This window comes from Saccopteryx bilineata, chromosome 12, assembly GCF_036850765.1.
Source record: "Saccopteryx bilineata isolate mSacBil1 chromosome 12, mSacBil1_pri_phased_curated, whole genome shotgun sequence".
Classification (NCBI taxonomy): Eukaryota; Metazoa; Chordata; class Mammalia; order Chiroptera; family Emballonuridae; genus Saccopteryx; species Saccopteryx bilineata.
Genome location: NC_089501.1, coordinates 26,981,047 through 27,008,806, shown reverse-complemented (window position 1 = coordinate 27,008,806; position 27,760 = coordinate 26,981,047). Strand labels below are relative to the sequence as shown.

The window sequence follows — 27,760 nt, the reverse complement described above, 5'->3', positions numbered from 1 at the left end:
GTGCCATGGGCTCCAATTTATTTCATTTTTTAAATTTGTTGATATTGGTTCACAAAACCAAATAGGTTTCAAGTGTACAGCTCCATAATACGTGATCACCTGCACGTTGCATCGTGTGCCCACCGCCCCAGGCAAAGTCTCCTTCCGTCTCTCTTTTACCCTGTGCCCACCTCCACGTAACCCCCCCCTCCTTTCCCTCTGGCTGTCACCACACCTTTTTCTGTGTCTATGTGTTACTTTTTATTTTATTTTATTTTTTGCTTATCCCTTCACCTTTCACCCAGCTCCTAACCCCGCCTCCCCTCTGGCAGCTGTCAGTCTGTTCCCTGTGTCCATGCTTCTGTTTCTGTTTTGTTCATCAGTTTATTTTGTTCATTAGAATCCACATGTAAGTGACATCATCTGGTATTTGTCTTTCTCTGATTGGCTTATTTCACTAAGCATAATAATCTCCAGGTACCATGGGCTCTAATTTAAAAGCACATCAAATTGTTCCTGTAATCTTTTGGGATATGAGCAATAAAAGCATTTTTATATTTTTAAATCTTGTATAACTCTGCTCACAGATGGCATCAAACATGTAACTGACACAGAAAGGGCAAATCATAATTTGTCTGCAGAATGCTTTGAATCCAATCAGTAGATTTTGTTAGTTTATTACAAAAGTTGCAAGTGATTTCTTTAGAAAATTTAAATGGCTTTCAGATTGAAGCCATAAACAGATCTCCGTATTGATTGACAGCCACTCAGCTACCCTAATATTAGTGAAACAAGAACATTATAAGCTGCTATCCTTGAGCATTAAAAGAACCCATCGCCATTCTTTTATTTTTATTTTTTTTAAGAGGAGGGGACATAGTGAAACTCCCACGTGCACCCCGGTCGGGATCCACTTGGCAACCCCTCTCTGAGGACAATGTTGGGACCATCCGAGCTATCCTCAGAGCCCCGGGCTGATGCTTGAACCAGTAGAGCCACTGGCTGCGAGAGAGGAAGAGAGAAGAAGTGGGAGAGGGAAAGGAAGAGAAGCAGATAGTTGCTTCTCATGGGTGCCCTGATGGGGGATTGAACCTAGAACATTCATATGCCAGGCCAACACTCTTGTCCAGAGTCAACCAGCCAAGGAGGGCCCTATCACCATGCTAAGTGCTATACATGGATTAATCTTATTAACCCTATAAAATCATGTGGGGCAGGTCCAGTTATCTTCACTTTGCATGTGGAGAAATGGAGGAACGGAGCAGTTAAGAAATGTGCCCTTGATTATGTAGACAGCATTGGGTGGGGATGGAGGTGACCCGGGTGGTGTGGCTGCAAGCACCCACAGGTATACCTGCTGTGCTGGACTTCCCAACTGACTTTGCAGCTGATGTACTTCCTGGTATTTTCTTAATGCTTCTTCTTCGCTCCCCCCAACCCCCCCCACCCCATTGGTAGTGGTGTGTAAACAAGATTAACATGAGGTTCTTTAGCTTGACATTAAACTGCCATTTGAACCTGGCATTGTAAATCCAGAGTAATCCCAAATGAATTAGTGTCATCGGCCACTTCATAGAGAGCTTTATGGAAATCTGTGGCACTTGTTAAATGTGTAATTCAGTAATTGATATGTGGGTTTTCTTAAAATATTCACTTTCCGCAGATAAACATTAATAACATTTGATTTGTAATGACAGGATTTTTATAAAATTAAAATGTTTTTTTATTATTATTATTATTAGTAGTAGTATTTTTATATTTTTCTGAAGTGAGAAGCAGGGAGGCAGAGAGACAGACTCCTGCATTCACCCAACTGGGATCCACCCAGTATACTCTGCCCATCTGGGGCATTGCTCTGTTGAAACTGGAGCCATTCTAGCCCCAAAGGCGGAGGCCATGGAGCCATCCTTAGCGCCTGGGCCAACTTTGCTCCAATGGAGCCTTGGCTGCAGGAAGGGAAGAGAAAAAGAGAAAGGAGAAGGAGACGGGTGGAGAAGCAGGTGGTCACTTCTCCTGTGTGCCCTGGCTGGCAATTGAACCCAGGACTTCCACATGCCAGTCCAATGCTCTACCACTGAGCCAGCTGGCCAGGGCCATAAAATTAAAATGTGAATACACTTCTTAAACGATAACATATGTAAAAGTTGAATTCCTTTATAACACATCATTACTTAGATTATGTTGCTCAAGGTCTTTTAATAGTCTTTTGACTAATCACTTATTGTAGCTTTTAAATTTCCAAGAGTGAAATGATAGACACCCTGTAGTGGTTTTGATGTTATTCCTAGAAGATAGGATCTGATGTGGAAAATAAAAAGAACACCAAAAACAATTACAAAAGAGATCTTCAAGAAAAAGTGATCTTGAAGTGATAGACTTGAAATATTTTGTTGATTGGTCTTCATTTTCTTAAATAATTTATATTGATTTAAATCACCAAAATATTCTTTTAGAGCTAATAAATGTCTATGGTCAAGTCAGTCCTTTTTTATTTCGATGTTTGTTTCTATTTAATTGAAGCTTAGTTACTTAAGGATTTTTTATTTTTTATTTTTTTGGCCATCAGAAAATTAATCAGCAAGCTAATGATAGTCTGTGTATATGGTCACCAGGCAAGAAAGTACATATATTATCTTGATTTGAAATAAAGGTCCTCTAGTTAATGACTTTCTTTCTTTTGCATTGTGACATATATCCTTTTATAATCTATTGGCAGAAAATGGACGATTTCAAGAAGCACTTCTACTACCCTACATGAATAGATTAAAACCAAAGGAGCCAGATTGTATTAGTTCTTTTATCAGTTTAATTCTAGATTTTTTGTGGGTGAGGGTGTTTCTAACTGAGAATTATTAATTAATGGAGAGTTGCCCCTTGTATACATGTCACTCTGCCTTGACCTGAATTTTTTTCATTGCCAATTGAGCAGAAAAAGTTTGTTTTTTTTTCAATTGGGCAGAAGGTCTAGAAATACTTGAAATGGTAAAGAATTCTTAAAGAAATCACTCTTTGGAGAATGATAAGGAAAATTTTGGTAACGTTTTCCATATTGGTGGAATTGTCAACTAAAGCCTTCTTATATAATAAATTCTACAAGAGGCCTGAAATTATTTTTTTTGTTAAATTATTTTACCAATTCTTGATCAGTGAAAATGAGGAAATTTCAGATGTATTCCAGACAAGATCGGCTCATTTACTACAAACAAGTTTTTGCATACACGGACCATATTTGATCTTACGTTTAATTTTATTTGTTAAGACCCCTGGTTTGAGCAGAAGAATTGTGCTAGCAAGAAGAGAGGTTAGTCATCTCTGCAGAGCCTCTCTGTGCTGCACTCTTCATGGGAAAGCATTGCCTGATGGAACTGGTCCCCGCGTTAGATGTTCTTTCCCAGGAGAAATAGACATAAATATTAAGAATTACTAAAGCTAATGGATCGCTACTTGGCACTTACAGCTAGGAGCAAGAATTCAGACATATGTGTTTAACGATTTAAGCTAATGCAAATAAATAACCTTTGGTGCACACTGAGAACAGCTGCATACAGTTCAGCTCAGGTTGAGGAAAACAGTATTCATACATACGTGAATGTGGACTTACTCATCATTTTCTTCCAGTTCTTATGTAAGAAAGTATATAAATAATGTTCTTTTTCATTGGTTTAGTCATCCTTTTATATTGAGTAATCATGTTTAATATAATGAAATATTAAAATAGATTTAAAGTTAATAAAGAATCCATAAATTCTAATTTTGTTCCTTTTTCTCTCCACTCTAGGCTTGTGTCTCCAGAGCAGCCACCAAAGGCCAAGTTCCTGACCTTGGGGTCCAAATTCCGCTATAGCGGCCGCACCCAAGCCCAGAGCCGCCAGGCCAGCACCCTCATCGACAGGCCGGCACCACACTTCGAGCGCACGTCTAGTAAGCGGGTCTCCAGGATTCTAGATGGAGGTAAACACATTTATCATAGCTTTGAATTCCGTTAATCTCTCTAATCCAGGGGGATCAGAAGATGTTGATCTAGTTGATAAGGCCCCTGGAAAAACCCTGGAGAGATAGCCATTTTTCTCTGAGTATATAAAGTTCTATTTCTTATACTTACAAGAAAATTTTGTAGTGTTTTGAAGCTGTCATTCTTAGTCTAAATTTTTTGTATGTTACCAGTGGACATAAATATTAGCTAACAGTTCTCATTAACGAGATATTGGACAAACACATTTTTACTGGTCTGGTATAATTAAATGTATTTTATGTGGCTTAATTTCCTGGCAAAAATGTAATTCCAAGGGATTTTCTGATGTGGTAACATCTGAATTTTTATTCAAAAGAACTTAAAACATTTAAATTTTTATGAGTTTATAAATTTTGACTGAAACTTACTAAACTTTCCAGCCTATGAAAAACCATTTACTGCTTCAAAGGATTAGTTTAAATATAGTGTTTTAACAACAACAAAAAATAGGAAATATGAAAAATCATTTGTTCTTTCACCCAAGGGAAGAGAGGTATACATCTGTATATTTTTTCTATTGGAATTCTAATTAGCTACATATTTGTAGTTTTATATAAATTATTCATGGGAATAAATTGATGTGGCTTTCTTTTATATATGTATTTTATTACCCTAATTTTGAGTTAATAGCAGGCATTCTAGAAAAGAGCTAAGGTTAATTTTATACTAACAGATAAAAACGTTCTTTCATTAGTGGAGGATTGACAGCCCTTGGCATTGACCTATTTTTCCTGGAATAAACTTGGAGAACAGATCCAGGCGTATACATGGAGATACTTGACAGGATTTGTTGGTGGGCATCTTGGTATATATCGTTATTTAACTGTTAGCTAATTGGTGACTGAAAAAATTTCAAGTAAATCTGAAAAATGTGCCTGTTTATGTAAATATTTCACAAGCTTTGCCACTTTCTACAAGAGAATTTATGCAAGGGCTGAATAAATGCAGCCAGTGTTGTTTAATGCTCTGAGAGAAATCATTCCTCTTCTGGAACACTGTCTGTTACGGCCTTTGTTTTAAACTGTGAGACTTTATAACTCTTATATTGCAAATTTTAGAGTCCATAAAGAAGAGTTAACCACTGTGATCCTAGGAGGTATATCAACTGCGCTCAAGGAAATCCACCATCTTACATGGGCAACTAGTGCAGAGGGTTGTAATAGGTTTGTGTCTGAAAACAAGGATTTTTACAAGGAAAAGCAACAAACATGGCACAGTAATCCATTATTTCCCCTTGTTTGGACACTATAATTCATCAGATGGGCAAGTTATCAAAAGGATTATTGTGTTATGAAAAATAGAAGGCTTTTCACACCAGTGAAGGACAGACAACAGGGAACAATTTGGTTGGGGCTTATATTCTCCCTTTTCCCTCGAAACAAAGCTAGGCTGTCACCTGGTGCTGAGCGTTGCTTTTCCCCGGCGCTCCCTGTTAATATACCATTTGTTGTTGTTGTTGACATGTGCTGTATCTTTTCTTCGGTTTAGTTTTAAAGTTAGCCTAGACTAATGTAATATATATATATATTCCGTACAAGTTTGACAAATTGTCTAGTGATTACATAGAACATAAAAATCATGTATTTGATATCTAAAATCAAATATAAAAATAAAATTAATCTTGAACAGCTCTTTTAGAACAGAGATTCCAAGATTGGAAAAATCAAATCAATAACCAAGATATATTTGAACGCAGGGAAAGCAGTGATTTTGTGAAAGTGGGAAATGCAATAAGCAGGGACACTAGTTAGATTGAGTCATCTGGGTACAGAGGCCTATCTGAGGAAGAACCATTTAACTTAGGATTTGAAGGATGAGAACAAGGCAGCCGTGAGTAGAGCAGGAGATAAAACATTGCAGGTAGCAGGAGCAGCAGGTCTAAAGGTTCTAAGATTAGGGAGATCTTGATACAGTACATACCAGAACAGAAAGAAAGCGAGGGTAGTAACAACTAAGTAATGGGAAGACGTAGGCCTGGAGCAGCTCATGCAGAGCCTTGCAGCCATGGTAAAGCATGTGGTTTTTATTTTAGGTGCTGTAGGAAACTGCTGAAAGTATGTGCGCACTCACGCACGCACAGATGTGTTCACCCATGTGCAAGCACATTGGTACACAGTGTTATCTTTAAAAAGAAATAACTTTGCAATGTCAAAAATGATTAGAGGACGAGAGGAAGCAGGCAGACTGGTTGGGAATAGTTCAGGGGAGTGTTCAGTGCCTGGGTGATAATAGACCAGTTAGCCACAGGGCCCCTTAAACTCAGTGCCTTGGGCCTACAAGCTTACTTGCTTCAAAAAAGAAAAAGAAAAAAGAAAAAAAATCCTCCTGCACACTGAAATTTGTGTTTAAAAGTAGGCAAAGTCAACATTTCATCAACATTATTGTGTAACTTTAAAGTTATGTCTGAAACCATTTCTAGGTGAGATTTTTTGCAGTAATTTCTGAATGTCTGTAAGAATGCTTAGAAATTATAACCATAAGTTAAAAGAATTACTCATAGCTGTCAATAATTTCCAAGGGAAAATTATGAACATTTCTCAAAAGTTTTAAATAAACTCATGGAACATAATTATACTTAATGCAAAATGTGAGTTCATTTTAGGATATCCTGTGGACTTTCAAAAATATAAGTATGTAAGGGCTGTTAAAGTCTTAAAAGGGACCTGGGTGGTAGAATAGAGATGAAGAAGTGGCCACATTGAGAAACAGACCCAAGCACTCAACTGGACTTGCTGGTGTTGAGCGGTGAAGGAAGAGACTTCAAGGTTTCTGGCTTAAGTAACTGGGTGCAAGTATGAGGGTGGTCCAAAGGCAAGACTGGGAAGGAGGAGGTGACTCAGTTAGCACATGAGGGGTGTGGGTCAAAGCTTTCTTGTAACACATGGCCTGGAGGTGCTTGATGCCCCCTCAGTTTAATATGGTACATCACACACGGTCCCTGCCTTCCGAGAGCTTGCAACTTGACCTCTTGTGGTTACTGGGCTTCTGTGGGGACATGGAGCTGAGCCATTCAGGTGCTTTTTGTACAAATGAAATGACCTCAGTGGGCATTGCTGTGGTTTGAGGGAGAAACTACAGGTAGACAGAGGCTTTGCCAGCTGCTGCTCACTTTGCCTGGCTAAGAACTGAGGCCATCTTGGATTGATTTGCCAGGTGACACGCATTTCAGCACAATCTGTGTTCATGCCCATCTGTAGGGGAGTGAAGGGAGCACATGAGGGCCAGGTTTGCTGAGTGGGTGGGTGTCCACGTGTTAGATTTACTGTTAGGTCAAGTGGAGGCATTCAGGACGGAGGTTTGAGAAATGGAAACTATTAAACATAAACATAGAAGTTAATTCCGTAAAATCTACCTCTTGTCATAATTTTAAATGGCATTCAAATTAAAGATACTTTTAGAGGATTTTTAATCTTATTGAAGCAAATCATCTTAATAAATAATTATTTGTTGCAGAAATTGATCCAGCAATAAGCTCAGACAAGATAAAAGAAATCCTAAAGAATTCAAGTGATGCTCACATTGTAATTCTGACTGCTTTGAATCTCTTACAGTATTTCAGCTGGTCTTAGAGCTCCTTCTACTGGTTAATTCTATGGTCAAAGTATATCCTTCGAAAAACTGATATGAGAGAATGGGTTAAAATTCAGAATACTTTTAGAGTTCAGTAAAAGTTTAAAACTGAGTTTGAGATCTTGGTATTTTCAGAGCTCAAGCAACGCTCCTGTTGTCTCCATGCTGTCGGTCTATCTGTGTAAAGGGGGGAAGTTTCATAAAGTGTGACCATTTCTATGTCCTAACATAATCCAATGATCGTCCTTTACCAGCTGTAGTTGGAGATGTGGACCCGAGTCTTGTGAAGGATTTTCCTGGCCCTGCCGGGGAGGTGACAGCATATGGGCGTGGAGCTGTCAGCATGGCCGTGGTTCAGGATGGGGATGGACGAAGGGACAGCAGAAGCCCCACTAGAGCCCCACCTGTGCAGCTCATTGAAGGAAAGGTATGGTGCATTAGTAGACTGCGACTTTGAATGTGTACTTAGACTAGGGACAGTCTGTCAGCAATTATTGTTTCAGAACTCAAATACTATTTTAAACCAGTCAGTGTGTGTTCTCTGTTGATATAATTTCCCAATTTTCAATTATGTGTGGGCTTTTGCTGGTCTGGACAGGGTCTCTAACCTTTTTTTGATTGATGTCTAAAGCAAAATATATCAATGTAAGTTATGGTATATTAATGCAAGTAAGTAATTTATTGGCTATTTTGACTCTGCATATTCTATTTAGTTAAATCCTCAAATGGTAAAAGCTGTGTGATCTGAAACTTATATTTGTTACAAGTAAATTTTAAAGTATAACCTGTATTATTATAATTATGTTGACTTAAATTTTTTATAATGCACAAAGATGGTCTTTATGAAAAATACTACTTTTCATTAATAATCTGTAACTGATGAAGAAGAAATTAAGCAAAGGGTAATTGTCTTTTGAACAGTGAGAAGAGTTATGTTGCTTTTGGCCTTATTTGTTGCATACACCGTAGTGAATGGACAAGTACCCTGCATTGTGCTTTCAAATATGTCACTGTTATTTTATGTCTCCTTGGACAAGTAACATCAGAGATTGATTTGAAAGGGCTTTGAGTTCTTCAGATCTCTTTTCTATATCTGTACAAAGCAACAACAAAAAAGAAATGAAATCATTCTTTAGATTTATAATATTTTCCAAATTTTACCTTTGAAAATTCTAAACCTGCAACATGAATTTTTAAAGAATCTTCTAGATGAAATAGCTGCAGTTCCTTGGGAATTCAGCAACCTCTAATATTCAGCATGGTGGGGGGGATGTGGACCCTTTGCCACGAGGACAAGGGCTTCAGGTAGCCCATGCCATCAAACCCCCTGCACACCTTTGTTAAAGAATTTGTGAGTATCATATTTTAAACTACATAAAAATCATGTAGTTAAAAATAACAGAAACCGTGTCCAACAAGATTTTCAACTGCTGAAAAGTTGACAGAATCTTTTACAATTATGCTGACGAGGCTCCGAGGAGACTGACTACTTTTATCTTTAACAAAAGAGCTCAGCAATTCAAAAATCTCTGTTCCCTTTTGCCTACTTAATATGATATACCCAGTTATTACTATTATTTTTTAAATTCTTTTAACTTTAAAGGAAATTCTGCTTATCTTCAGCAAAAAATTGAGTATGTTAGCCTTTTTGCTACTGCTTTGAATGTCAGCAACTGGGCTCAAAGGTAATAATGCTATTTGAGTTTCATCAGATCTATTTGCAACCAGTCAGATAATAATCATAAAGTTGGTCTGTACCTATACATTTTATGTGCTAAAGTAGTTCAGTTTTCCTCTTTAAAAGTAGATTATTTAATTCACTTTCTAACTACACTATGTTAATACAGTCTCTACTTTTGAGTAAAATTGTTCACTAACTTCCCATTTCTTCTCTCCTCTTTCTCTTTTGCCTTCGTTTCGCCTTTGAATGTATCCATTGTGTAATTTCACATTTGACCACGGTTGGCCCCGAGACAGCCCGTTTTCATATGCCCACCTTCACCACTCATCCGCTGTGCTTCATCGCTTCCCCCAAACCTATTGCCAGTCCCTGAAATGGACTTGCTTTCCGACATTTCAGAGGAAGACCCCTTTGGGGAGGCCGACCAGATCACACTGGACAGCTTAGAGCTCCTTTCCACAGGGGAAACCTCAGAGCAGGGGGACTGCGAGGCCACTGTCCTTGATTCTGTCCTGGATCCTACTGTAGCCCCTTCTCAGATAGACTGTCCTCCCACCCACGAAAAGCCTCTACAAGAGGCTGACCGCAAGAATTCAGGGTCTGGGTACTTTTCCTTCAGTTTCTGCAAATGCCTTCCATCCAGCTTCCCTTCACTCCTTGATGAAGATGGGTACCTGGCTTTCCCCAGCCTCCCCAAGGTCTGGGTCTCCTTCCTCCCTGCCGACGTCCAGCACTATGTTCCTATCACCTCCCCTTCCTTCCTTCCTTCCCTCATCCTCATCTTTGGGCTACTTCTCTCTGCTTCTCAGTCGGTGCCTTTTTCCCTCACCTTTTCTCTTCCTCTGGCTCTATCCCTATGTTATCTGGAGGCTAAGGCCACTTCCTTTACTGTGTCTTGTGACTGTGACTTGAATGACAGACCAGAGGAAGAGGAAGCAGTCGTTGGTACTCCTACATAAGCTTCCATTTGTGCAGTCAACAAAAATACACTTCATCTTATACCCTTCCTAATGTAGAGTGTAAACATGTGCATAAACTGTACTGCTGATTACCCTTAACGTAATGTATGAGCTGTGCATTTTCACCCGTTACATTTCAGTGCATGAAAGATAAATGTAAGCTGCTTTCCATTGACTCCACTGAAGAGGTCCACACATTCTAAATTGAAAGCAAAGTTATGGTAGGATTATTTTACAAATATCTACAGACCTTACTAGGTCTAAAAAAAGGAACTGAGGATGCAGTGGACATTACTGTAATTGGTGTGGATTAGTAGAGCTTCCTCTTATTATTTTTTTGTTATAAAGCTACGCTTGTTCTCGCATTTATGGGGATGTATCTTTACACCTTTACTCCTTACATATGTAGGTCTAATCTCAGAAGCTCCTTGTCTCCCTATTATTCTAGCATTTGGAGACCAGATGAGTTTCAGGTGGTGGTGTTTTGCTTTAACTCTAAATCATGTAATTATATGACAGAGTCACTGTCAGGTATTTTGTAAGGAAGATGCTATTCTGTTATCTTTTCTTTAACAAATGTGTATGAAACATGAAACAAAGCTTTTTGAAATTTTAGAATATTTAACCCTAAGGTTGGGCCTCTTCATGTTCTTTTACTTAAAATTAGATGTCTGGTTTGAGGATTCTTACCCCTTTGTAGGGCTACCTCTGCACTAGTCAGTTAGTGTTAACGTGCATTATGGCTTTGGTGGTTTTGCTAAATGATGGCTTACTTTCTCAATATCCTGTGGTTACTATCAATACATAGAATAAGTGACAAAATTTAGAGCAAACCTAAAGAAAAATGTGAACATAACGCTGTAATTAGGCATTGTGGGAAAAGCCACGATTCTTAAAGATTACGTTAGAGAAAGATTGGAAAATAATTCTTAATAGATTATTGAATGGCTGTGTCTTATTTTTACCTTCTGAAAAGAAGTTACTCTGATCTCCTTGCTGACTTCTCAGCAAGTATTTAAATATTTAAAAAGTATTTAAATATTTAAATACTTTTATTTTTTTTTAAAATTTGAACTCTCAGATTTGATACTGTCATTTAGTAAAGAACAAAAGGAATATATGATCCTGCTATCAATTAACATGTAAAGCTTAAAATATTTTCCTGTGTTATCAGAATCAATATTTTTCTTTCTTGCCATTCCTGTCCTTGAGTCAGTAGTCATCAGTATTTATTCTAGTTTTAAATTTACAGATCTTTTCTCTTGGGATATTAGATACTGAGAATTGTCCAACTATGAAAAATGATTCTTGTTCAAAGAATGTTATGAAAGAAAAGTGGCTATATTTCAAAGAGTATTTTTAATAGCCACCATTTTAACCTGAATGTAGCATAGTAAACCAGTTTTCCTCCAAGGAAAGAAATCTATGTTAAAAAACTGTTAATAGGGTGAACATTTGTCCTTGCCATAAAGCAAAAGCCAAATTTACATCATTATACTTTGCCCTCATCACTAGTTGATTTTAGATGTTTCAAATTAGAACAGGTTGAATTATGCCATTTTTACACTCTTATGTTTTCATTCCTAAGTAAAAAAAATAGTCAAAAATAGTGCATATAATGTAGGGACTGAGAAAGAGTGAAGCTTCCATTCTCCATTCCACCTTTGCAAAGAATCATTTCCATCATTTATACAACACTGTAGGTGAAGAAAGACCAAAGTGGCTTAATATTCTGCATCTTCTGCGGGCCACACGATAAAGGTTGGTAATACTGGTTCACCATTGGAGTACAAATACAGCTTCTTTGCCTGATGGTAGAGTGCCCGCTAACACTTCCGTTTTCTGGCCGTTTGACGCATGACTGTTCAGGTGAAGATGGAAGAAGAGGAAACACAGCCAGAGGAGGTGGATATTTTTTCTGCAAAGTTAAAACCTGGTGACTTGCTGCCTGCCATTATTATTGTGTGTGGGGTGCTGCACTTTCAGGGTTTATTTGTGAGTTTTGCTTGTTGTGGCTTTAGGTTCTTAAGATTTTTATTACTTTTAATGTCTTAGACTAGCCAACTCTGGGGATGTTTCTGGTGCTTGCTGATTGATACATTTATGTTTATTTGCTTTTTCTCCCTGTGTGTGATTTAATTTCACAGAAAAATTCCTTGAGAGTAGAAGGGGATAATATTTATGTCAGACATAGCAATTTAATGTTGGAGGTTTGTATAATCTAAGACAACACTGTCCTGATGGCTGCCAGGCTGCTGTGGACGGGAGGTCACTCACAGGCTGGCTGGCAACTCTTTCCAAGCACAGTGCATGAGCTGCATGGGGAACATTCAGCTCGGGGGTGCATGTGGCCCGTCCGACTTGGTTCTTTTAAAGTGGCTTAGGTAGGAATATATTTACTAGAAGTTCTCAAAGTGACAACTGGGAAAAAAGGAATAAAGGTTTTATCTACTAATCCTGAAGTTCTATAAGTAAACTTATTTTCTCCTGATGGGTTATCTCTAGGGCATGAAATCTGAAGTAATGTGATCCCATCCTTAACATACATTGATGAGAACAGATATTTGTTGATCTGACATCAAATCATTTTATTCTTGATCTTTATTCTTGTCCACAATATTTGGGGAGGGGGAGACAGTGGCACTAAAATCCATGCAGTTAGTAATGTGATTCACTTAAAATGTACCATTTGAAAGAATGCTAAATAATGGAATTGTTTTGATTAAGAAGAAAGACTAAATGAAAGAAAGTAGGAAAAAATTAAAGAAAACCTAGCCACCCAATGAGAAATGTACATTATATTCCCCGTGTCACACGAGAACTTTCTTTTCCTCCTTATTTAGATTGGTACGTGACAATGTATTGAGTGTGAACTGCAGTTCTCAGTAATCTGACTAATCAATTTTGTTGCTTTTGGCAGCTTTGATAATTGTTGGAAATGTATTTTTGCATAACTCACTAAAATGCTCTAAAGTGTAATACATAACATTGCTTTGAACAAATACAAGAAATGTGCCTAATCTCAAGCCACAGTCATGTTTCCACGCCATACAAAGATTTTTAGATTTTTATGAGTTTTTGCAAATGGCTGTAGAAGCTCATAGATGAACAACTATGCTTGTGCATGACTATGGAATATCTAATTTTATCAGATGCATGACCTGTTCCTCTGGGAGTGGGATGAGCTGTGATCAACAGGTGGCCCCATGATTTTAAAATGTAAGAAAACATTTAGCATTCAGTTCAAACCATTTCCTGAACAATAATTAGCTTTATTTTCCACAAATACTGGTTATCAGAACTAACACAAAAAAATCCCACAAATATTCATCAATGAATTTCCAATGAAATTCAATCTGGTAATTTTTCTTGCATCTTTGTTTGTATAAGGGCCATTTGGTATGTGGTCTTTGGCAAGTATATGAAACCAGTGTGAGGTTCACGTATTCTATAGAGAGGTCAAATACAAGCAGCCTATGGAAGCCATTTTTATTCCTTAAGGATTAAAAGCCAATGCTAGAACTTCCTGAAAAAAGTCCATCCTTGCCCCATTCTACCCTGCCCTTCTCCACTGTTTTTTTGGTGGATGATCCTGGACTGGCTGTCCCATCAGGCAAAGTGTGCTCCTGAGCCCACCTTTCTCTATTTTTACTTAGTGTAGTATGTTCACAGAAGATAATTTGAGTGGTAGCCATAATCAGAAAGGTGAATTTACAGGAACAAAGTCATAGGCTGCATTTTACATCCAGCTATTAGGAAGAAGGGTTAGTAGTCTCTTTGAGTGTTAGTTCTATGACTTCCTTCTAATAATGTAAACAGTTATTCCTTAAAAAACTCTAAACAGAAAGGATATAAGAACCCTTTAAATGTGAGTCATAAAAGAAATTGCACATTGGCTTTATTTTCAAATTTTGAGGAACTTATAAGGTGATAAGATGGCTTTTGAGACTTGGCATTTTTCTTGCTTTTTGTTTTTTTTTTTAATCGTAAGTTTGCTTTGTCTTATTTTTTGGTTTTATTTTTTTTATTTTTGTCCTACTGGGTTTTTTCCTTTTGGCTTTCCCCCCTTTTATTACGTTACATATCGCTAGGACCTGGATAAGGCCCAGGAGGACATACTGAAACATCAGGCTAGCATTAGTGAACTCAAGCGCAATTTTATGGAATCCACACCTGAGCCGCGCCCTAATGAATGGGAAAAACGACGTATCACACCTCTGTCCCTACAGACACAAGGGGTATGTCACCAGCTGTTTGTTGGCTGTATGTCTCCAGCTTTTCAGTAAAATTCAGGCTGATGATCTCATGTTGATTCCCAGGAAGTTACAAAATGCTACCAGTTTTTTTAATTTAATGTAATTGCTAACAATTTTTTAAAATACTAAGTATTTATTAACAGTGTAATATTTATTGACCAAGTTCTTAGATTAATTGTATAAATTTCAAGATATTTGTGAAATAACTTCAGAATAAATATTTTACTTAAGTAAATTAGTGACAAATTTTTATGTAGGATGACTTAAAAACTGACATTATATGGTATTTAAAAAGCTTTTCAGATACTGATTTATGAAATAAGAAAGTTTACTTAATTAAATAATTAATGTGGACCATATTTAGAATGGTTTAAGGTAATTACTGTGGGGAAAATGAGTTAAACTTAGTTTTAAAGATTGATGAGCTCTGTTGAAAACTTGCAAAATGTTCTGTCATACAACTTAACACTCAAACGTCCTAGCCGAGACATGTAGACTAGTGTTGAAAAACATTTTTAACTGTAGCATTCTTTTTCTTTCCGTGGTTGTTTCTCACCACCAATATACGTATTGCCTTTAGACTATATTCTTGAAGTATTTCTCCATTCATTCTCATCTATATCTGTTCTTTTCTGATGCTCTCAAAATCTTTATCAGCCAAGAACTTCCATGGGCTCACTTATCATACTTGAGGGAGACAGTAATTAGCTGTATTTAAGACACAGTTTAAAAAGTATGTAAAGGTGTTATCCTACAATTTCATCTTTTCTCCTTTCCTTATACCCCTCACTTCTTAAGTTCATTACCCAGTCTGACTTGAGTGTTACCAGATGGTATACATATGATTTAGATAGCCTCATGCTGTTTTTATTAACCTCTTCAGAAGAAGCAAAGCTGTTAGTGGCTTTAAATTTCCAAGTTTGTTGAAAAGAAAAAAGCTCTTTAAGAAACAGATGAGCAAAGATAATTGCTGAACTAAAAAATAACTTTTGAAAACACGCAGGGTCTTATGAAGTGATATACAATTTCAGTCCTTAATCTTAGACTTTCCAAAGGTATTCCCCTTCATATTTCCGTGTTGACGGTAGAGTGCCGTATTTTCTGGAGGAGGGGTATTTGACGTGCAGAGATTTTGGCCTTCCTGTGTGTGCCGCTTCCTCTGGTTTGTTCCGCTCAGCCCCACAGTCGTGTTGTGTTTGTGTTGCTGTCGATGTGATGTACTTGTCTTATTTGTTGATTATGTCTATTGTTTAAAACAATAGAGAAAAGGAGACCATCTTTTCAAGGATATTTTATCCCTGAAGGAGAAACATCAGATGGCGGCAGCACGGACAGTGGAAGGAAAAGCCCAGGAGGCAGACAAGGTGTTCACCTGGCACCCTTGGACCTACGCTTGCTTTTTCTCTTTTCCTTTATTTCTGTCCACAGCCATAAGATACATTTTTTTCTTATGTATCAACCTAAACTTTTTTCAAAATAAATTTTGAGCATTTAAACAGTTAAATCTCCATGTATAGAAATGGAAGTCATTAGGTGAGACACTGCAGGAGTACTTTATTTGAAAATTCACAATTTGAAATGCAGACACATCAGCTGATTTCTTAAGTGACCTGCAGTTTTGATATATGTGGCTGGCAGTTGGGAAACCATGATTTCTTGTGAAAATGCACTGTTTGTACAACGCTGTGCACGCTGTGGTGGGGTTAAAATAACAAATTGTATGTGATTTAGGTACTAGTTTACTAATTCTATTTGGGAACCTTTTGGGTTTTCATTTTAAGATTTTTAAGGGAGGGAGGTGGTGCACCAGCCCAGCCCCTCGGCTCTCCCTGTGCTGTGCACATACGAGCTCCCCGGCACTGCTGAGAAGTTAGCTTTCTGTTGCTTTTACACTCTTCTCTTTCTCCTGGTTTTGCTTAGCCAGCTGGTCAGCCAGTTAACTGCTAGGACTAGAGACCTTAGAGTCTGTTAGAGGAGACAGCAGTTAGAAAAGGTGGGGTACTAAAGAAGTCAGTGTTAAAGAGGAAATACATCTTTGTGTTCGGAGGTGAGTGGGAAGGCTGTTTCACCTTTGTGGTCAGGAAGAGTTGGCATTTAAGTTGAGAGCTTAATGGTGAGAAGAAAGCATATATGAAGATTTTTTCTGTCTGTAGGGAAGAGCAAAAAAACTAGTTCCCAAAAGCAGGGACTAGTTTAAGGAACTGGAAGACCGAGTGGCAAGGGCTTAGGAAAAATCAAGGAATTCAGACCCTAGATCCTGTCAGGTCTTCCAGACCATATTGACATTTTGGGATATTATTGTGGGCGTAATGGGAAACCACTGGAGAGCTCTAGACTGGGTCTGACAGAGGTCCTTCTGCTGCGGGTGAGAAATGGAATACCGGGGATATGAGTGAGAGCGGAGATCAGAAACCAGTGTTTTTCTAACACAAAAGTCTGGTTTTATAAATCTGTTAGCATTATTTATGAGAACATATATTGGGTGGAGGAAGAGGCAAAATAAATGGAAGATGAAATCTTGCCCTAAAGGAATTTGAGGTGTAGTTGAGGCGAAATAGTTCCAAACTACTGCAAATGGGAAAGCTAAACCAAGTGGCATTTTTATGTATTTAAATGTCAGCATGAAGTCCAAACCCAGTTGGACTCTGTAAAATGATGACTTTAATAATCGCATGCTTTAAAAGATTCTGTAATTTTGAAAGTTTCACTTCCAGAAGCAACTCCAGTGGTAGATTTGTTCAATTTTAAGAAATGTCCTTATACTTTTTTGCAGTAGGAAACTTGGGAGTTTTGCTAAAGAGGTTTAAAATGATCATTTTTTCTGGGTGTCATGGTTTAGGAATGTACAATATGAAATATGTTGTAGAAGTTACATTAAAGCGATGTTACACGAAGTTTAAACCTGGAATTTACTCACTGTTTAAGCTCCTAAATGGTTTATCTGCACTTAGTTACTATTTTTTGCTTGTTCTTTTCTTCTCCACCACATGCAGGAATGTACTTATTTGGCATACATATGGATCGTTGTGACTGCAGTCACCCATTCATCCATTCTCCCAGCAAACATTGCTTTACTGCTTGCAATGTATCTTTTTTCTACCAAATAATGTATCACTACTATTAGTTGAAAGAATGTGAGTAGTTAACTCGACTGCAGCATTTTGATTTTTAATAGTATATCTTACAATTTTTCTCTTTGTGGCATCTTCATTTTGCTACTGATCTTTGCAGAGCTTTTTGATTATCTATAAATTTTAATCCTTAATGAAGGGTAAAATAAGCAATTTTGCATAAGTAAAATTTGGCCCAATTTTCCAAATTTCTGTAATATGGGTTTTATAGATGAGAGAAACAGTAATAGTTTTACATTTAAGTTAATACACTGAATGTCTTCAGTTTGAATATGAACAATTTTGAGAGTAGGGCAGAAATTTGGAAATCAACTCAGTCTTTAATAGGTAAATAACTCTATATCCTCTTATATATTGTGAGAATTATGACATACTTAAACTTGTAGAAAAGATTCTCCCATGAGTCTAATAGAGATTATGTAGACTATCGTTTTAAAGTACTTTTGAAGATACTGTACTGAATAATTAAATGCATGCCACTTATATAAACTCCCTAGTGATCTCTTATTGGGAAGGACACTCTACAAACTCAACCCTTAGGGATGGTGTAATTGTAGAGATTATCATTAGAATGAATTAGTTCAGAAGCTTTTTATTTTTTCCTCCTGAATATTGCGAATGCTTATACACCTAGCCCTCCTTATTTCATTATTCCTATTCCTCAGTCCCCCTAGCACACTGTCCCACAGGGAGCACCCCAGGAATTTCATTCATTCATCTGGCTTGAAACTCTGTGAGCAGTGAGGTTTATTAGGAAGTATTCTTGCACACTTCTGATGTGAGGGGGAGTTTCATGGTGACTCTTTGCTGTTGGCATTCGGGTACCTGGGACAGTCTTCAGTTTTCCTGCTGTGGGTTCTGGCAGGTTAAGGACCATCGCTTAAGGGCAGGCAATGAAGATTAAATTTGCCTAATAGTGTTTCAGGGACAGATGATTTTAACATTGCTCACTGAGTTTTCACCTCTGAGTTTGCCTTCCTTTTTAGCATTCTTTGTTTACCAGTTTCTTACTGGAAAAAAGGTATTATTTCTTCATTTCATGGCATATTTAACATGTCCGAGGGCCTTACTATAGGTTGCTCTCAGATTGCTTGTGTACAAAGTAATGTGTAAAAGGGAAGAGCTAGGAGGGGCTGGAATGGTTAGGGAAAGGCATGCGCAAAATAGGATATTAGGTGTACTGAGACGGATGGCAAATTGGGAAGAGCACTGGAGGCAGGAGGATTGGGTCACCTAAGCTATGGCACAGGACTAAGCCTTTCAAGTGTCGGAGCCACTGAAGAGGCCATGTTGTGCAGAAAGAGGCTTATGCTGAAGAGCTGCCTCACAAACATACAAAACAGTGTTTGATGGGAGAGTAGGTCCTGCTCAGTTTGTGATGACAGCTTTTGTGAAAAACCAAGAAGTGTAGCTGTTTTTCGTAGGTTGGAGCGATCAGAGACTGGAGCAGGGTGGAGAGCTGGTACACAGGCAAACCGCCACGTACGTGCACCTGCTGCAGGATCTGGCAGAATCCTCACCTTTCTTTCGGTTTATGCTGCTCTGTGATTCTTCCTTGTGTAACCTTTCCTTTCTCTTTCAGTAGGTCACTGCTGTCTGTTCCAACTTACTGTTAATTCTTTGCTCTTCCTTTTCTGACCTCTCTAGAGCCTAGAAGAGGAGATAACATCAATTTTGTTTAGTGAAAAGGGCTTTTCTGATAGCATGAAAGCCACCTTCACTTCAGCCACCACTTGGACAGCAGAGGGCACTGTTGTGAACTATAATGCACCTTCTGAAACGCTTTCTTCCTCGCCCTTCTCACAGTTGCCTGAGGTGCATTTTACTTTGTTTCCCCTGTTTTAAAAAGCCACATATGAGAGTGATTTTTACTTTTTAAATATTCAGGAACCCTTCCTTTGAATTAATTTCATTGGTGAAACTAATTCTTCCTGGAAGAAACATTAATGAAATAATGACTGGATTTGGACATAAGGAAAGGATACACATTGTATGTTCTCCTGCTTCTTTTGGGTGTTCGCCCTCCAAATCTGCCTAAATTCAGAGAATCACTTAAATCACTGAAGCCCAGATTCAGGGTTGCTATGTGGAGGGAAACCCTCAAACAAGTAGTGAAGCTAAGTATGCTCTGCAAAATTAAAAGTATGCATAGCTTGAATGTCTTTCAAGCATTTTCTGATGGCTTATCATTAAAAAAAATTTTTATTTCCATGAAAAAATTTGAGGAGCTTGCCATACTTAGTGAAGTAATTGTTTTCATTTTTTGGAATGAACCTAAAGAATTCTCTGAATTTGGGCAGAGCCTATTTGACCATTTGAAGTTAAGTAATAATCACTGACCTGTAGTAATAGTGAGCATTTAGGTACTGTACTATTTCATTAGAGTAGATTTATTCCCAAGAGGTAGAGGTCTGTGGGCGGGGGCAGGGGTGATAGCCCCAATGACACAGTTGGTTCATCTCAGTTTTCAGTGATGCTAGTGGAGGAGCTAAATTCTAAGATAAATACTTGGAGTCATCATTGACATCCACACTAATGTCAAAACACCCCTTTTGCTAACCTGTAGTGCAGTTTGGGATGTTAATAGCCATTTCTGAAACAGCAACATTTTTATGTTAGTGGTGATGTGAGACCAACTATTAGGTTGCCTGAAATGAGCTGGCATAAAACAAAGGTTCTATCTTATTTATTCATTTAGGAATGAGGGTTTCAGGCAGGCTGTATAGTCTGATTAAGACCAAAATTGTTTGTTGACTAGGTGTTATACGTTTAAAATTTTGTACTTTAAAATAATCAGTAAGCTTTGGTATAAATTCAGTATTCCGCTTGTCTTCTCAACTACATAAGTAGAGCTGATAGGTGTAACGATAATAAAAGCTCTTCATTTCTTTGGGAAGATGCTGGCTGCTTTGTGTTTTTGTTTCCGTTTGTAAGCTTTTTGCATTTTGTCTTGATTGTCTTTTATGTGACCTTGAGCAAAGGTTTTTGTCGATGCTGATTCTTACTGTTCTGTCTTCGCAGTGTCAGATGTTTGTTTTGGTGGGTGTTGAGATAAAACTTTATTGATTTTGTGTCCTCGGTTGCTTTTTGTTCCGCAGAAACGCGCTCCCGAGTCAGAAGGGCCTTGCGCCGGAGCCAGTGATGCTGTTAAGGTTCTCCCCTTTTCCATGTAACACCATCACCTGACGCTCCCTGCCCCTCACGACCTCCCCGCTTCCCTTTCAGTCAGCCATCACACTCATCTCTGCTTTCCTCCATGACATGAACCTGCCATCAGTTGATTTGGGTTGCCGTCATTTTTAATTATTCATGTATTTTTGTTTTCCCTCATCCGCTTCTTTTTTGTGCAGAGTTCACATGAGACTCTGAATGTAGTGGAGGAGAAGAAGCAGGCAGAGGTTGGGAAAGACGAAAGAGTAATCACAGAAGAAATGAACGGTAAAGAGAGATCGCCTGGGCGTGGTCCTGGGGAGATCCGTAAGGTGGAGCCCCTGACCCAGAAAGACTCCACCTCCCTGTCTTCTGAGAGCAGCAGCAGCAGTGAAAGCGAGGAGGAAGATGTGGGCGAGTACCGGCCCCAGCCCCGGGGTACTGAGGGCACCATCAAGGAAGAGCAGGAGGAGGACGAAGACGAGGTGGAGGAAGAACCCGGCCGAGCAGCCAAGGTAGTAGAGAGGGAGGAACCGGTACCAGAGGCCAGCCCAGGCAAACAAGCAGGTGCCAGTGTAGGCACAGTAGACACAGTGGCCCAGGAACATGTAGTTGCCCCAAAGATACCTGCAGAGAAGAGTGCACACGAAGGCGCTATTAAGCAAGATATGAGCGAAGAAACAGAGGACGAACAACATAAAGTTAATGGAGAGGTGTCTCATATTGACACTGATGTTTTGCCACAAATTATTTGTTGTTCAGAGGTAAATGGGAGACTCAAGCGGGAGCTAAACTCGGGAGCTATCCCTCAGGTGGAAAACACCTGTCTTTCTTCTCCTGTCCTCCCAATTCTCCCTCAGCCTTTTCAGCAAGATTCTCCCTCCGACCTCTCCCGGGAGGAAGGGGCCAAGCGCTGCTCTGTAGCTTCTCTGCCAGCTGGGGTCAGGGCTGCTCGCTTCTTTACTGCAGCTGGACCGCCCGATCCAGCAGACTCTCCTGTAGCCACCACATCATGTTTTCATCCTTGTTTCACATCTGAATTTTTCTTTGCATGTTCTGGATGTTTTCAACTTTTTGTCTTTAGTTGCACTGCTCCCTCATATTTAATGCCTTTTGGGGGGGGGGTTAATTAAAAAATTGTGTATGTATTATTGAAAAATGGTCAGTGTGAGTGTGTGTGCTGCTGTTGTCAGGACAGGGTTTGACTTTCTGGCTCATTGTCTCTTCAACTTGAGAGGTTTAGAAATGGCAGCAGGCCCTGATGACCGCCGCGCTCTGAATTCCACATCTGGCGATGATGGAAATGGTATTTCTTGAATACCACTGTGATTTGTTTCTAGGTTCCAGGGCTTGTATGGTTTTGTGAAAGCCTTTTTCCTTTTTAGCAGCCAGAGGTGTAGACTGTTTACGAGAGTACCTTTCTCATGCTGTTCTTTCATCCATTCTGGATTACTCTCAAGTTGATCATGTTTTGTAGATTATCTACACTGGAGTTCAGTCTTTCCTCACTCCTCTTAGAGTCAGACTCATTCTCTAGGTGCAGTTCTTCTGAATTGGAAGTTAACATTTTGTTGCGGGAAGGCTTATGTCCAGCTGAATATGTCTGATTATAAAATGAGGTGCCCGCAGTACAGGGATTATCTGTATTTGCACTCACTCTGATGAGCTGGAAAATCTTGAAGTGACTTTGTGTTGAAATAATTAAGTGGATTTTTATTACGTTACTTTTAAATTTCCTAGTTCTCTTCAGAGAACACATTTGCAAGAATCTTAGAATGCTTTGAACTATTATTTTTTACATTTACCATACATTGCACTTAGGGATTTTCTCACAAAGGACTATAGTATTTTGGTAGTAGTATTTAGTCTGGCATTGTATTAAATGTACATGCTTAGCAGACTAAAATGCTAATGGCTGTGAACCTTCCTTTAATGTGTTAATTGTTCAAAGCATTAATGCAATATTGGTGAACTAATATTCTAGATGTAACAGTTTAACACTCATAATACAAAAGAAACACTGCGAGTTTTAGACAAGAAAAATTGAAAACAGTCATACTTGAAGATTATCCTTCTGCAAATGGGGTCTCCTTGTGAATAGAGCAGAAAAGGCTTTTTGAAGAAAAATAGCAAATCCTAGCCTACCTAGACGCTGTGCCATTTGAAGGCAACAAGCCTTCACACAAACCATGTGGTTCTTTAAACAAAAAATCAGTAAAAATCAAGGCATGTCACTTCATGTAGTTCATTCATTTTTTTCTTTTCAAACGTATCATTGCTTGCCCAAAGCTTTATATTAATGTATACCAGGCTTGACATGTAAGTAATTTGAGACCATCATAATTTGAAACATACAGTAATTTAAAGCAGACCATAATTTATGGAATCATTATGTTAGCTTATTCTTATCATATATATTTGTGTATATGTAGGATAATTGAAGAAAAGTGATTTGTTTGTGTGTGTGTCTTTTGTTTTAGATGATTTACTTTCTTTTACGTATGAGTGTGTGTTTGGATATATACTTATTTCTGACGTTTAATTTGGAAGGATCCATTAAGTACTTTTGCTTTATTACCTCTAGAATTTATTTTCCCTTCCTTTCCACCTCAGCCACCCGTGGTAAAGACAGAGATGGTAACAATTTCTGATGCCTCACAAAGGACAGAAATCTCTACCAAGGAAGTCCCTATTGTCCAAACTGAGACCAAAACCATCACATATGAGTCTCCACAGGTACAAAAGCTCTGGATTTGGACTGAGTCCTTGTTTACTTAGTCTGTTTCTCTTTCCATTCTGTCTCCTCTTAGTTGACATGTTTCTTACTGATGTAGCTTTTTATATCTCCATTTCATAATCATACTTCAGTGACATAACTTGTTATGTTGCTTCTTAAATTGAGACAGAGAACTATAATCAAATTAGTGACCCGATAATGACAGGGGAGAGCATACACATGATTACTGAGAATAAGCAACACCAGTTTTGTTTGTATTATTATAAGCCGTGTCTGGCTTGATGTATCCAGGAATGTTTATGTACATTTGGGAGAGATCATCTTACAGAGTGCATTGGCTGTGCTATAATTTGTGAATTAGTAGGATTAGGCACATCCCCCACCATAAACACAGATCCTCTCAGCTCACTCTCGCTTGCAAGTATACACACCTGTTCACACACACATTTGGGCTTCTCCTTCAAATGAAGCACAAATTTTTTTCCTGAAGACATATTCCATCATTCTTTTTCTTTTTTAATTTTTATTTATTGATTTTAGTGAGATAGGAATGGAGAATGTGAGAGAGAAGAAGATAGACAGGAACATCAATCTGTTCTGTATGTGCCCTGACCCGGGAATGAGCCGGCCACCTCAGTGCTTCAGGACGATGCTCTAACCAGCTGAGCCATCTGGCCAGGGCTAGTCCATCATTCTATGTCAGTGTGATTCTGTGTATCTGATTAATCAAATTCGTGTGTTTGATTTTAGGTATTCAGGCATTGATTCTGTAAAGATTTGAAATAAGCATTAAGATATCTAACCTTAAGGAAAACAGAAAAAGGGAAAGTATTTATCATTTCAAAATAGACCTGTGTAGAGATTTGTACACTTGTTTTTTTTGACTGAGAATTTTAGAGTTCATAGTAGGAATGTGCCCAAGGTGAAAGATGGCAGATTACTACCCTCTGAAAATATTAAAAATAAAAAACATGTAATGCATGTCTATATAACATATTCCTCAAAATTATTTTAGATATGCTACTGTAAATGTATACAGATCCCACATAAGCACCAGCAGGTTTTGATTAGTGGGTGGGGTGGGGGAAGAGCATGTTCTCATGTGTCTCTATGGTAGTAAGTGCCCTCGTAATGAAATACAATGCAGGAGCCAAGTTCAAGAGAGATTTCCTCTTCACTTACTGTTAAGAAAAGCTCTGAATTTTCCGGTTATTTCCTCGTGTGTCAGGAAACAGGAGGCAATACATACGGTGATCTTATTGTAAACTAAAACTATTAATTTGCTTTATTATTTCCGCCAGTAAACTCTAGAACTTTCTACCTTTTCTAGTCTCAAAAAGCAAACAACTTAAAAGCTATTTAGATGTCTGCACAGGATTTATTTATGAGATATGTGTCTATATAGAGTACGTACATGCATACTTATTGAAATGTATTTCTTCATATATATGCATTCACAGCACACAAACTATGACTGGAAAAATGTCATTTAATAATCTACTGGAGAAAAGCAAATAACCAACCCATGTTAGTTTAGTCTGTCCTAGTTAGGTTCTGTGGCTTAGTAATCTGAGAAAACGTTGATCTATTTTTACCCACCTGTGCTTAAACAACAAAACCAGCACTTCTGGTCACTGTGGAGACTTCTCTGCCTGGTTCTCTAGTTTCTCTTCCAAGTTTCTGCACATGGCCTTCAGTCTAATCCTCTCATGATTCCCCGATAGCTTGCAGTCCCCCCTCCTACTTCCACTCTTCCTTCATTCTCTCTCTGTGTCTGGGGTTCGTTTCTCCACGTGCATTTAGCCTTTGCTTTCACTCTGTAGATGCCAGCCAATATTCTGGTCAGTATATTACCACTTTAAACAAGAAAAGGGTGGTAGCATCTTCTTCCCACTGCAAGGATTTTAAAATATGCATATTTGATGGGGAGGGGGTCTTCTGTGACATCATAATGGAAGTTAAGTACTGCTTTGTATTTCCCCCCATTATCCAAAGATTGATGGCGGGGCTGCTGGTGACTCGGGCACGTTACTGACTGCACAAACCATCACATCTGATTCCGTGTCGACAACGACAACCACACACATCACCAAGGTAACGCAATCCAGGGAAATCCTAGGGTGAGGACGGTCCGTTGCAAACAGGATCTTTTCTGAATTGTTTTCCTGTTCTTATACACACTTCAGGGTAACATGCAGATAGTCCAGTGGAATCAAAAGGCGGATGCTGGAAGTGCCCAAGAAATTGGGCTCCATTGACAAATGTGTTTAAATCAAATTGCAATTTTGTAAAGTGCAAGGGGGTAAAAATATGTTATGAATAGCTTTAACTGAGACAGTTACAGGAACAGAGAGTTTAAACTGAAAGCACAGGTTTAATAAGTACCAAGTAAACAAATATCATTCAAAATTTTCAACAAGTTCTTCAAATAATGTAAATTTCCCCCCATTGATTTAAGATACTAGTGTGCTGACTTGGGGTATGATCCCAGGTTACTGTCTAAATGGTTATCACCGGATGGCCAGTGGTTCTGACGTGCAGTCTCTGGACTAGCTGCAGCGGCCTCACTGGGTACTTGTGAGAAGCGGGAATACTTTGGCCTCACTCAAACATGCCCAAACCCAGGGTGTGTTTTTAAGAAGCCCTCACAGCGGTTCTGACACCGACTACAGTATCAGATTTCTAACTAACTCCTCATTTTCCAGTTTTTTCTTCTGCTTCTGCACTTGGTTAGTGCTCGAAGGTCTTAAATGTATTCTTTGTGAGCTCCATGCCCTATATTTCAAGAACAAAACTTTGTAAATTAAAAAATGTCACATCAATGAAAGTTGGTATGCTGTGCATTTTAAAGCATAACCAGTTATCAAGGCTGGTGATAAGCCTTGTTTTGTATGATAAAGTGCAATCACTTGTCAGTTAGTGTGTAGATTTATCAGAGTTCTAGGGGCTGGATGTGCGCTTCCTCAGGACTGTATGGAGTTTGCTCTTTGCCTCTGTGAAATGTCATGGGCATATGGTCTCAGCTGCCTCTGCCCTGCCCTGCCCTGCCCCACCCCAGGCTCTGTGTGCTGCTCCCAGCCAGTACCTGTGTAGTGTTCAGCCAGGAGCTCCTGCCCGCGGCTCCTGTCACACAGCCTTTGTTCCACCATGCTCCCTGTCCACATATACAGCTAAATGCAGCTGTCATCAGATCATCGAATCCATGTATCACCCTCATACAACCAAATTCAAGTCTTATTATTATTATTATTATTATTATTGCACTAAAACGAATTGACCAAATCGCCAAATAGATGTGTATAGTGAGAATCAAGCAGATAAAACAATAACATCAAGCAATTTCCCAAAACTAAAGATACAGAAATTGTGTTAGAGCTCCTTGTAACTTTATATAAACCAAACAACTATTTTTTTTCTTCTTTCTTTTTTTCAAAAATTGACCAATTGGGAAGGAAGAAACTCAGGAAGTTAGAACAGAATATCCCAGTGGAACTATGTGGATTAAATGGCAGCTGTTCCCTCTTAGTGTCACCTGAGTCTTGATAAATCAGTTTTAAGGTTGCTTTCAGTTAAGGAACACTTATGAATGCTACAACATTAACAACAGGATTATCCATTGAGCTTAAAAATACGGACATGTTTCTGGACCATCAGTCTTCGCCAACTTGGTGTTTCTTGCCTTACAATGACCAGAAAGTCTAGGTGTGCTCCATCTCTGTTTTATCTGATTATGTGTAAGCATGCTTTAATGATTACTGTTTCCCCCTTCTTTTTTTTTGTGACCTTTAGACTATAAAAGGTGGAATATCTGAAACAAGAATTGAGAAACGCATCGTGATCACAGGAGATTCAGATATTGATCATGACCAGGTAAGGACCTGAGTTCCTGGTTCTGAAAGTGACTGTGCTCGTTGTCTAAGTTTTGTATCTGTCACCAGTGCCTCCTGATTGAATCCACGTCCTACATATGGCATAAAGGCACACAGCCTGTCCTTCCAGCCTTCCTGGTGCTGAATCAGCATAAAACACGGATTGCTTTTTATGTCCCACTGTCTTTCTGTACACTTTTGAATTAAAATAATCATGAGGATTCCTGGTAGCCATTGATATTCCTATGGACCCAATTTAAGACAAATCATCAATTATTTAAAAATGAATGATGGTTCAATGATACTGACTTCCAAAAAAATATGGAAAGGCACTAAGTTAGACTTATGCCTACTTTTAGGAACTTAAAAACATTTTTTATAGCATTAGAAAGATTGGACTGTTTACTAACTATGAC

The 27,760-nt window shown here is 38.5% G+C and overlaps 1 protein-coding gene across 18 annotated transcripts in view; it reads left to right on the top strand.

The window, feature by feature from the left end:
- EPB41L2 (erythrocyte membrane protein band 4.1 like 2) overlaps positions 1-27,760 on the top strand; it is a 232,103-nt gene that overhangs the window by 179,785 nt on the left and 24,558 nt on the right. For 7 of the 18 annotated variants that reach the window (XM_066247972.1, XM_066247974.1, XM_066247976.1 and 4 more), the window contains 10 exons: positions 3,758-3,930; positions 7,816-7,988; positions 12,349-12,411; positions 14,293-14,439; positions 19,236-19,403; positions 20,687-20,740; positions 20,939-21,502; positions 23,352-23,474; positions 25,471-25,569; positions 27,265-27,345. In XM_066247972.1, the coding sequence (XP_066104069.1) occupies positions 3,758-3,930; positions 7,816-7,988; positions 12,349-12,411; positions 14,293-14,439; positions 19,236-19,403; positions 20,687-20,740; positions 20,939-21,502; positions 23,352-23,474; positions 25,471-25,569; positions 27,265-27,345 (1,645 nt within the window). Of the gene's footprint in view, positions 1-3,757; positions 3,931-7,815; positions 7,989-12,070; positions 12,107-12,348; positions 12,412-14,292; positions 14,440-15,719; positions 15,822-19,235; positions 19,404-20,686; positions 20,741-20,938; positions 21,503-23,351; positions 23,475-25,470; positions 25,570-27,264; positions 27,346-27,760 lie in introns of all 18 variants that reach the window. The other 11 variants (XM_066247990.1, XM_066247985.1, XM_066247982.1 and 8 more) reach the window with 11 other exon arrangements.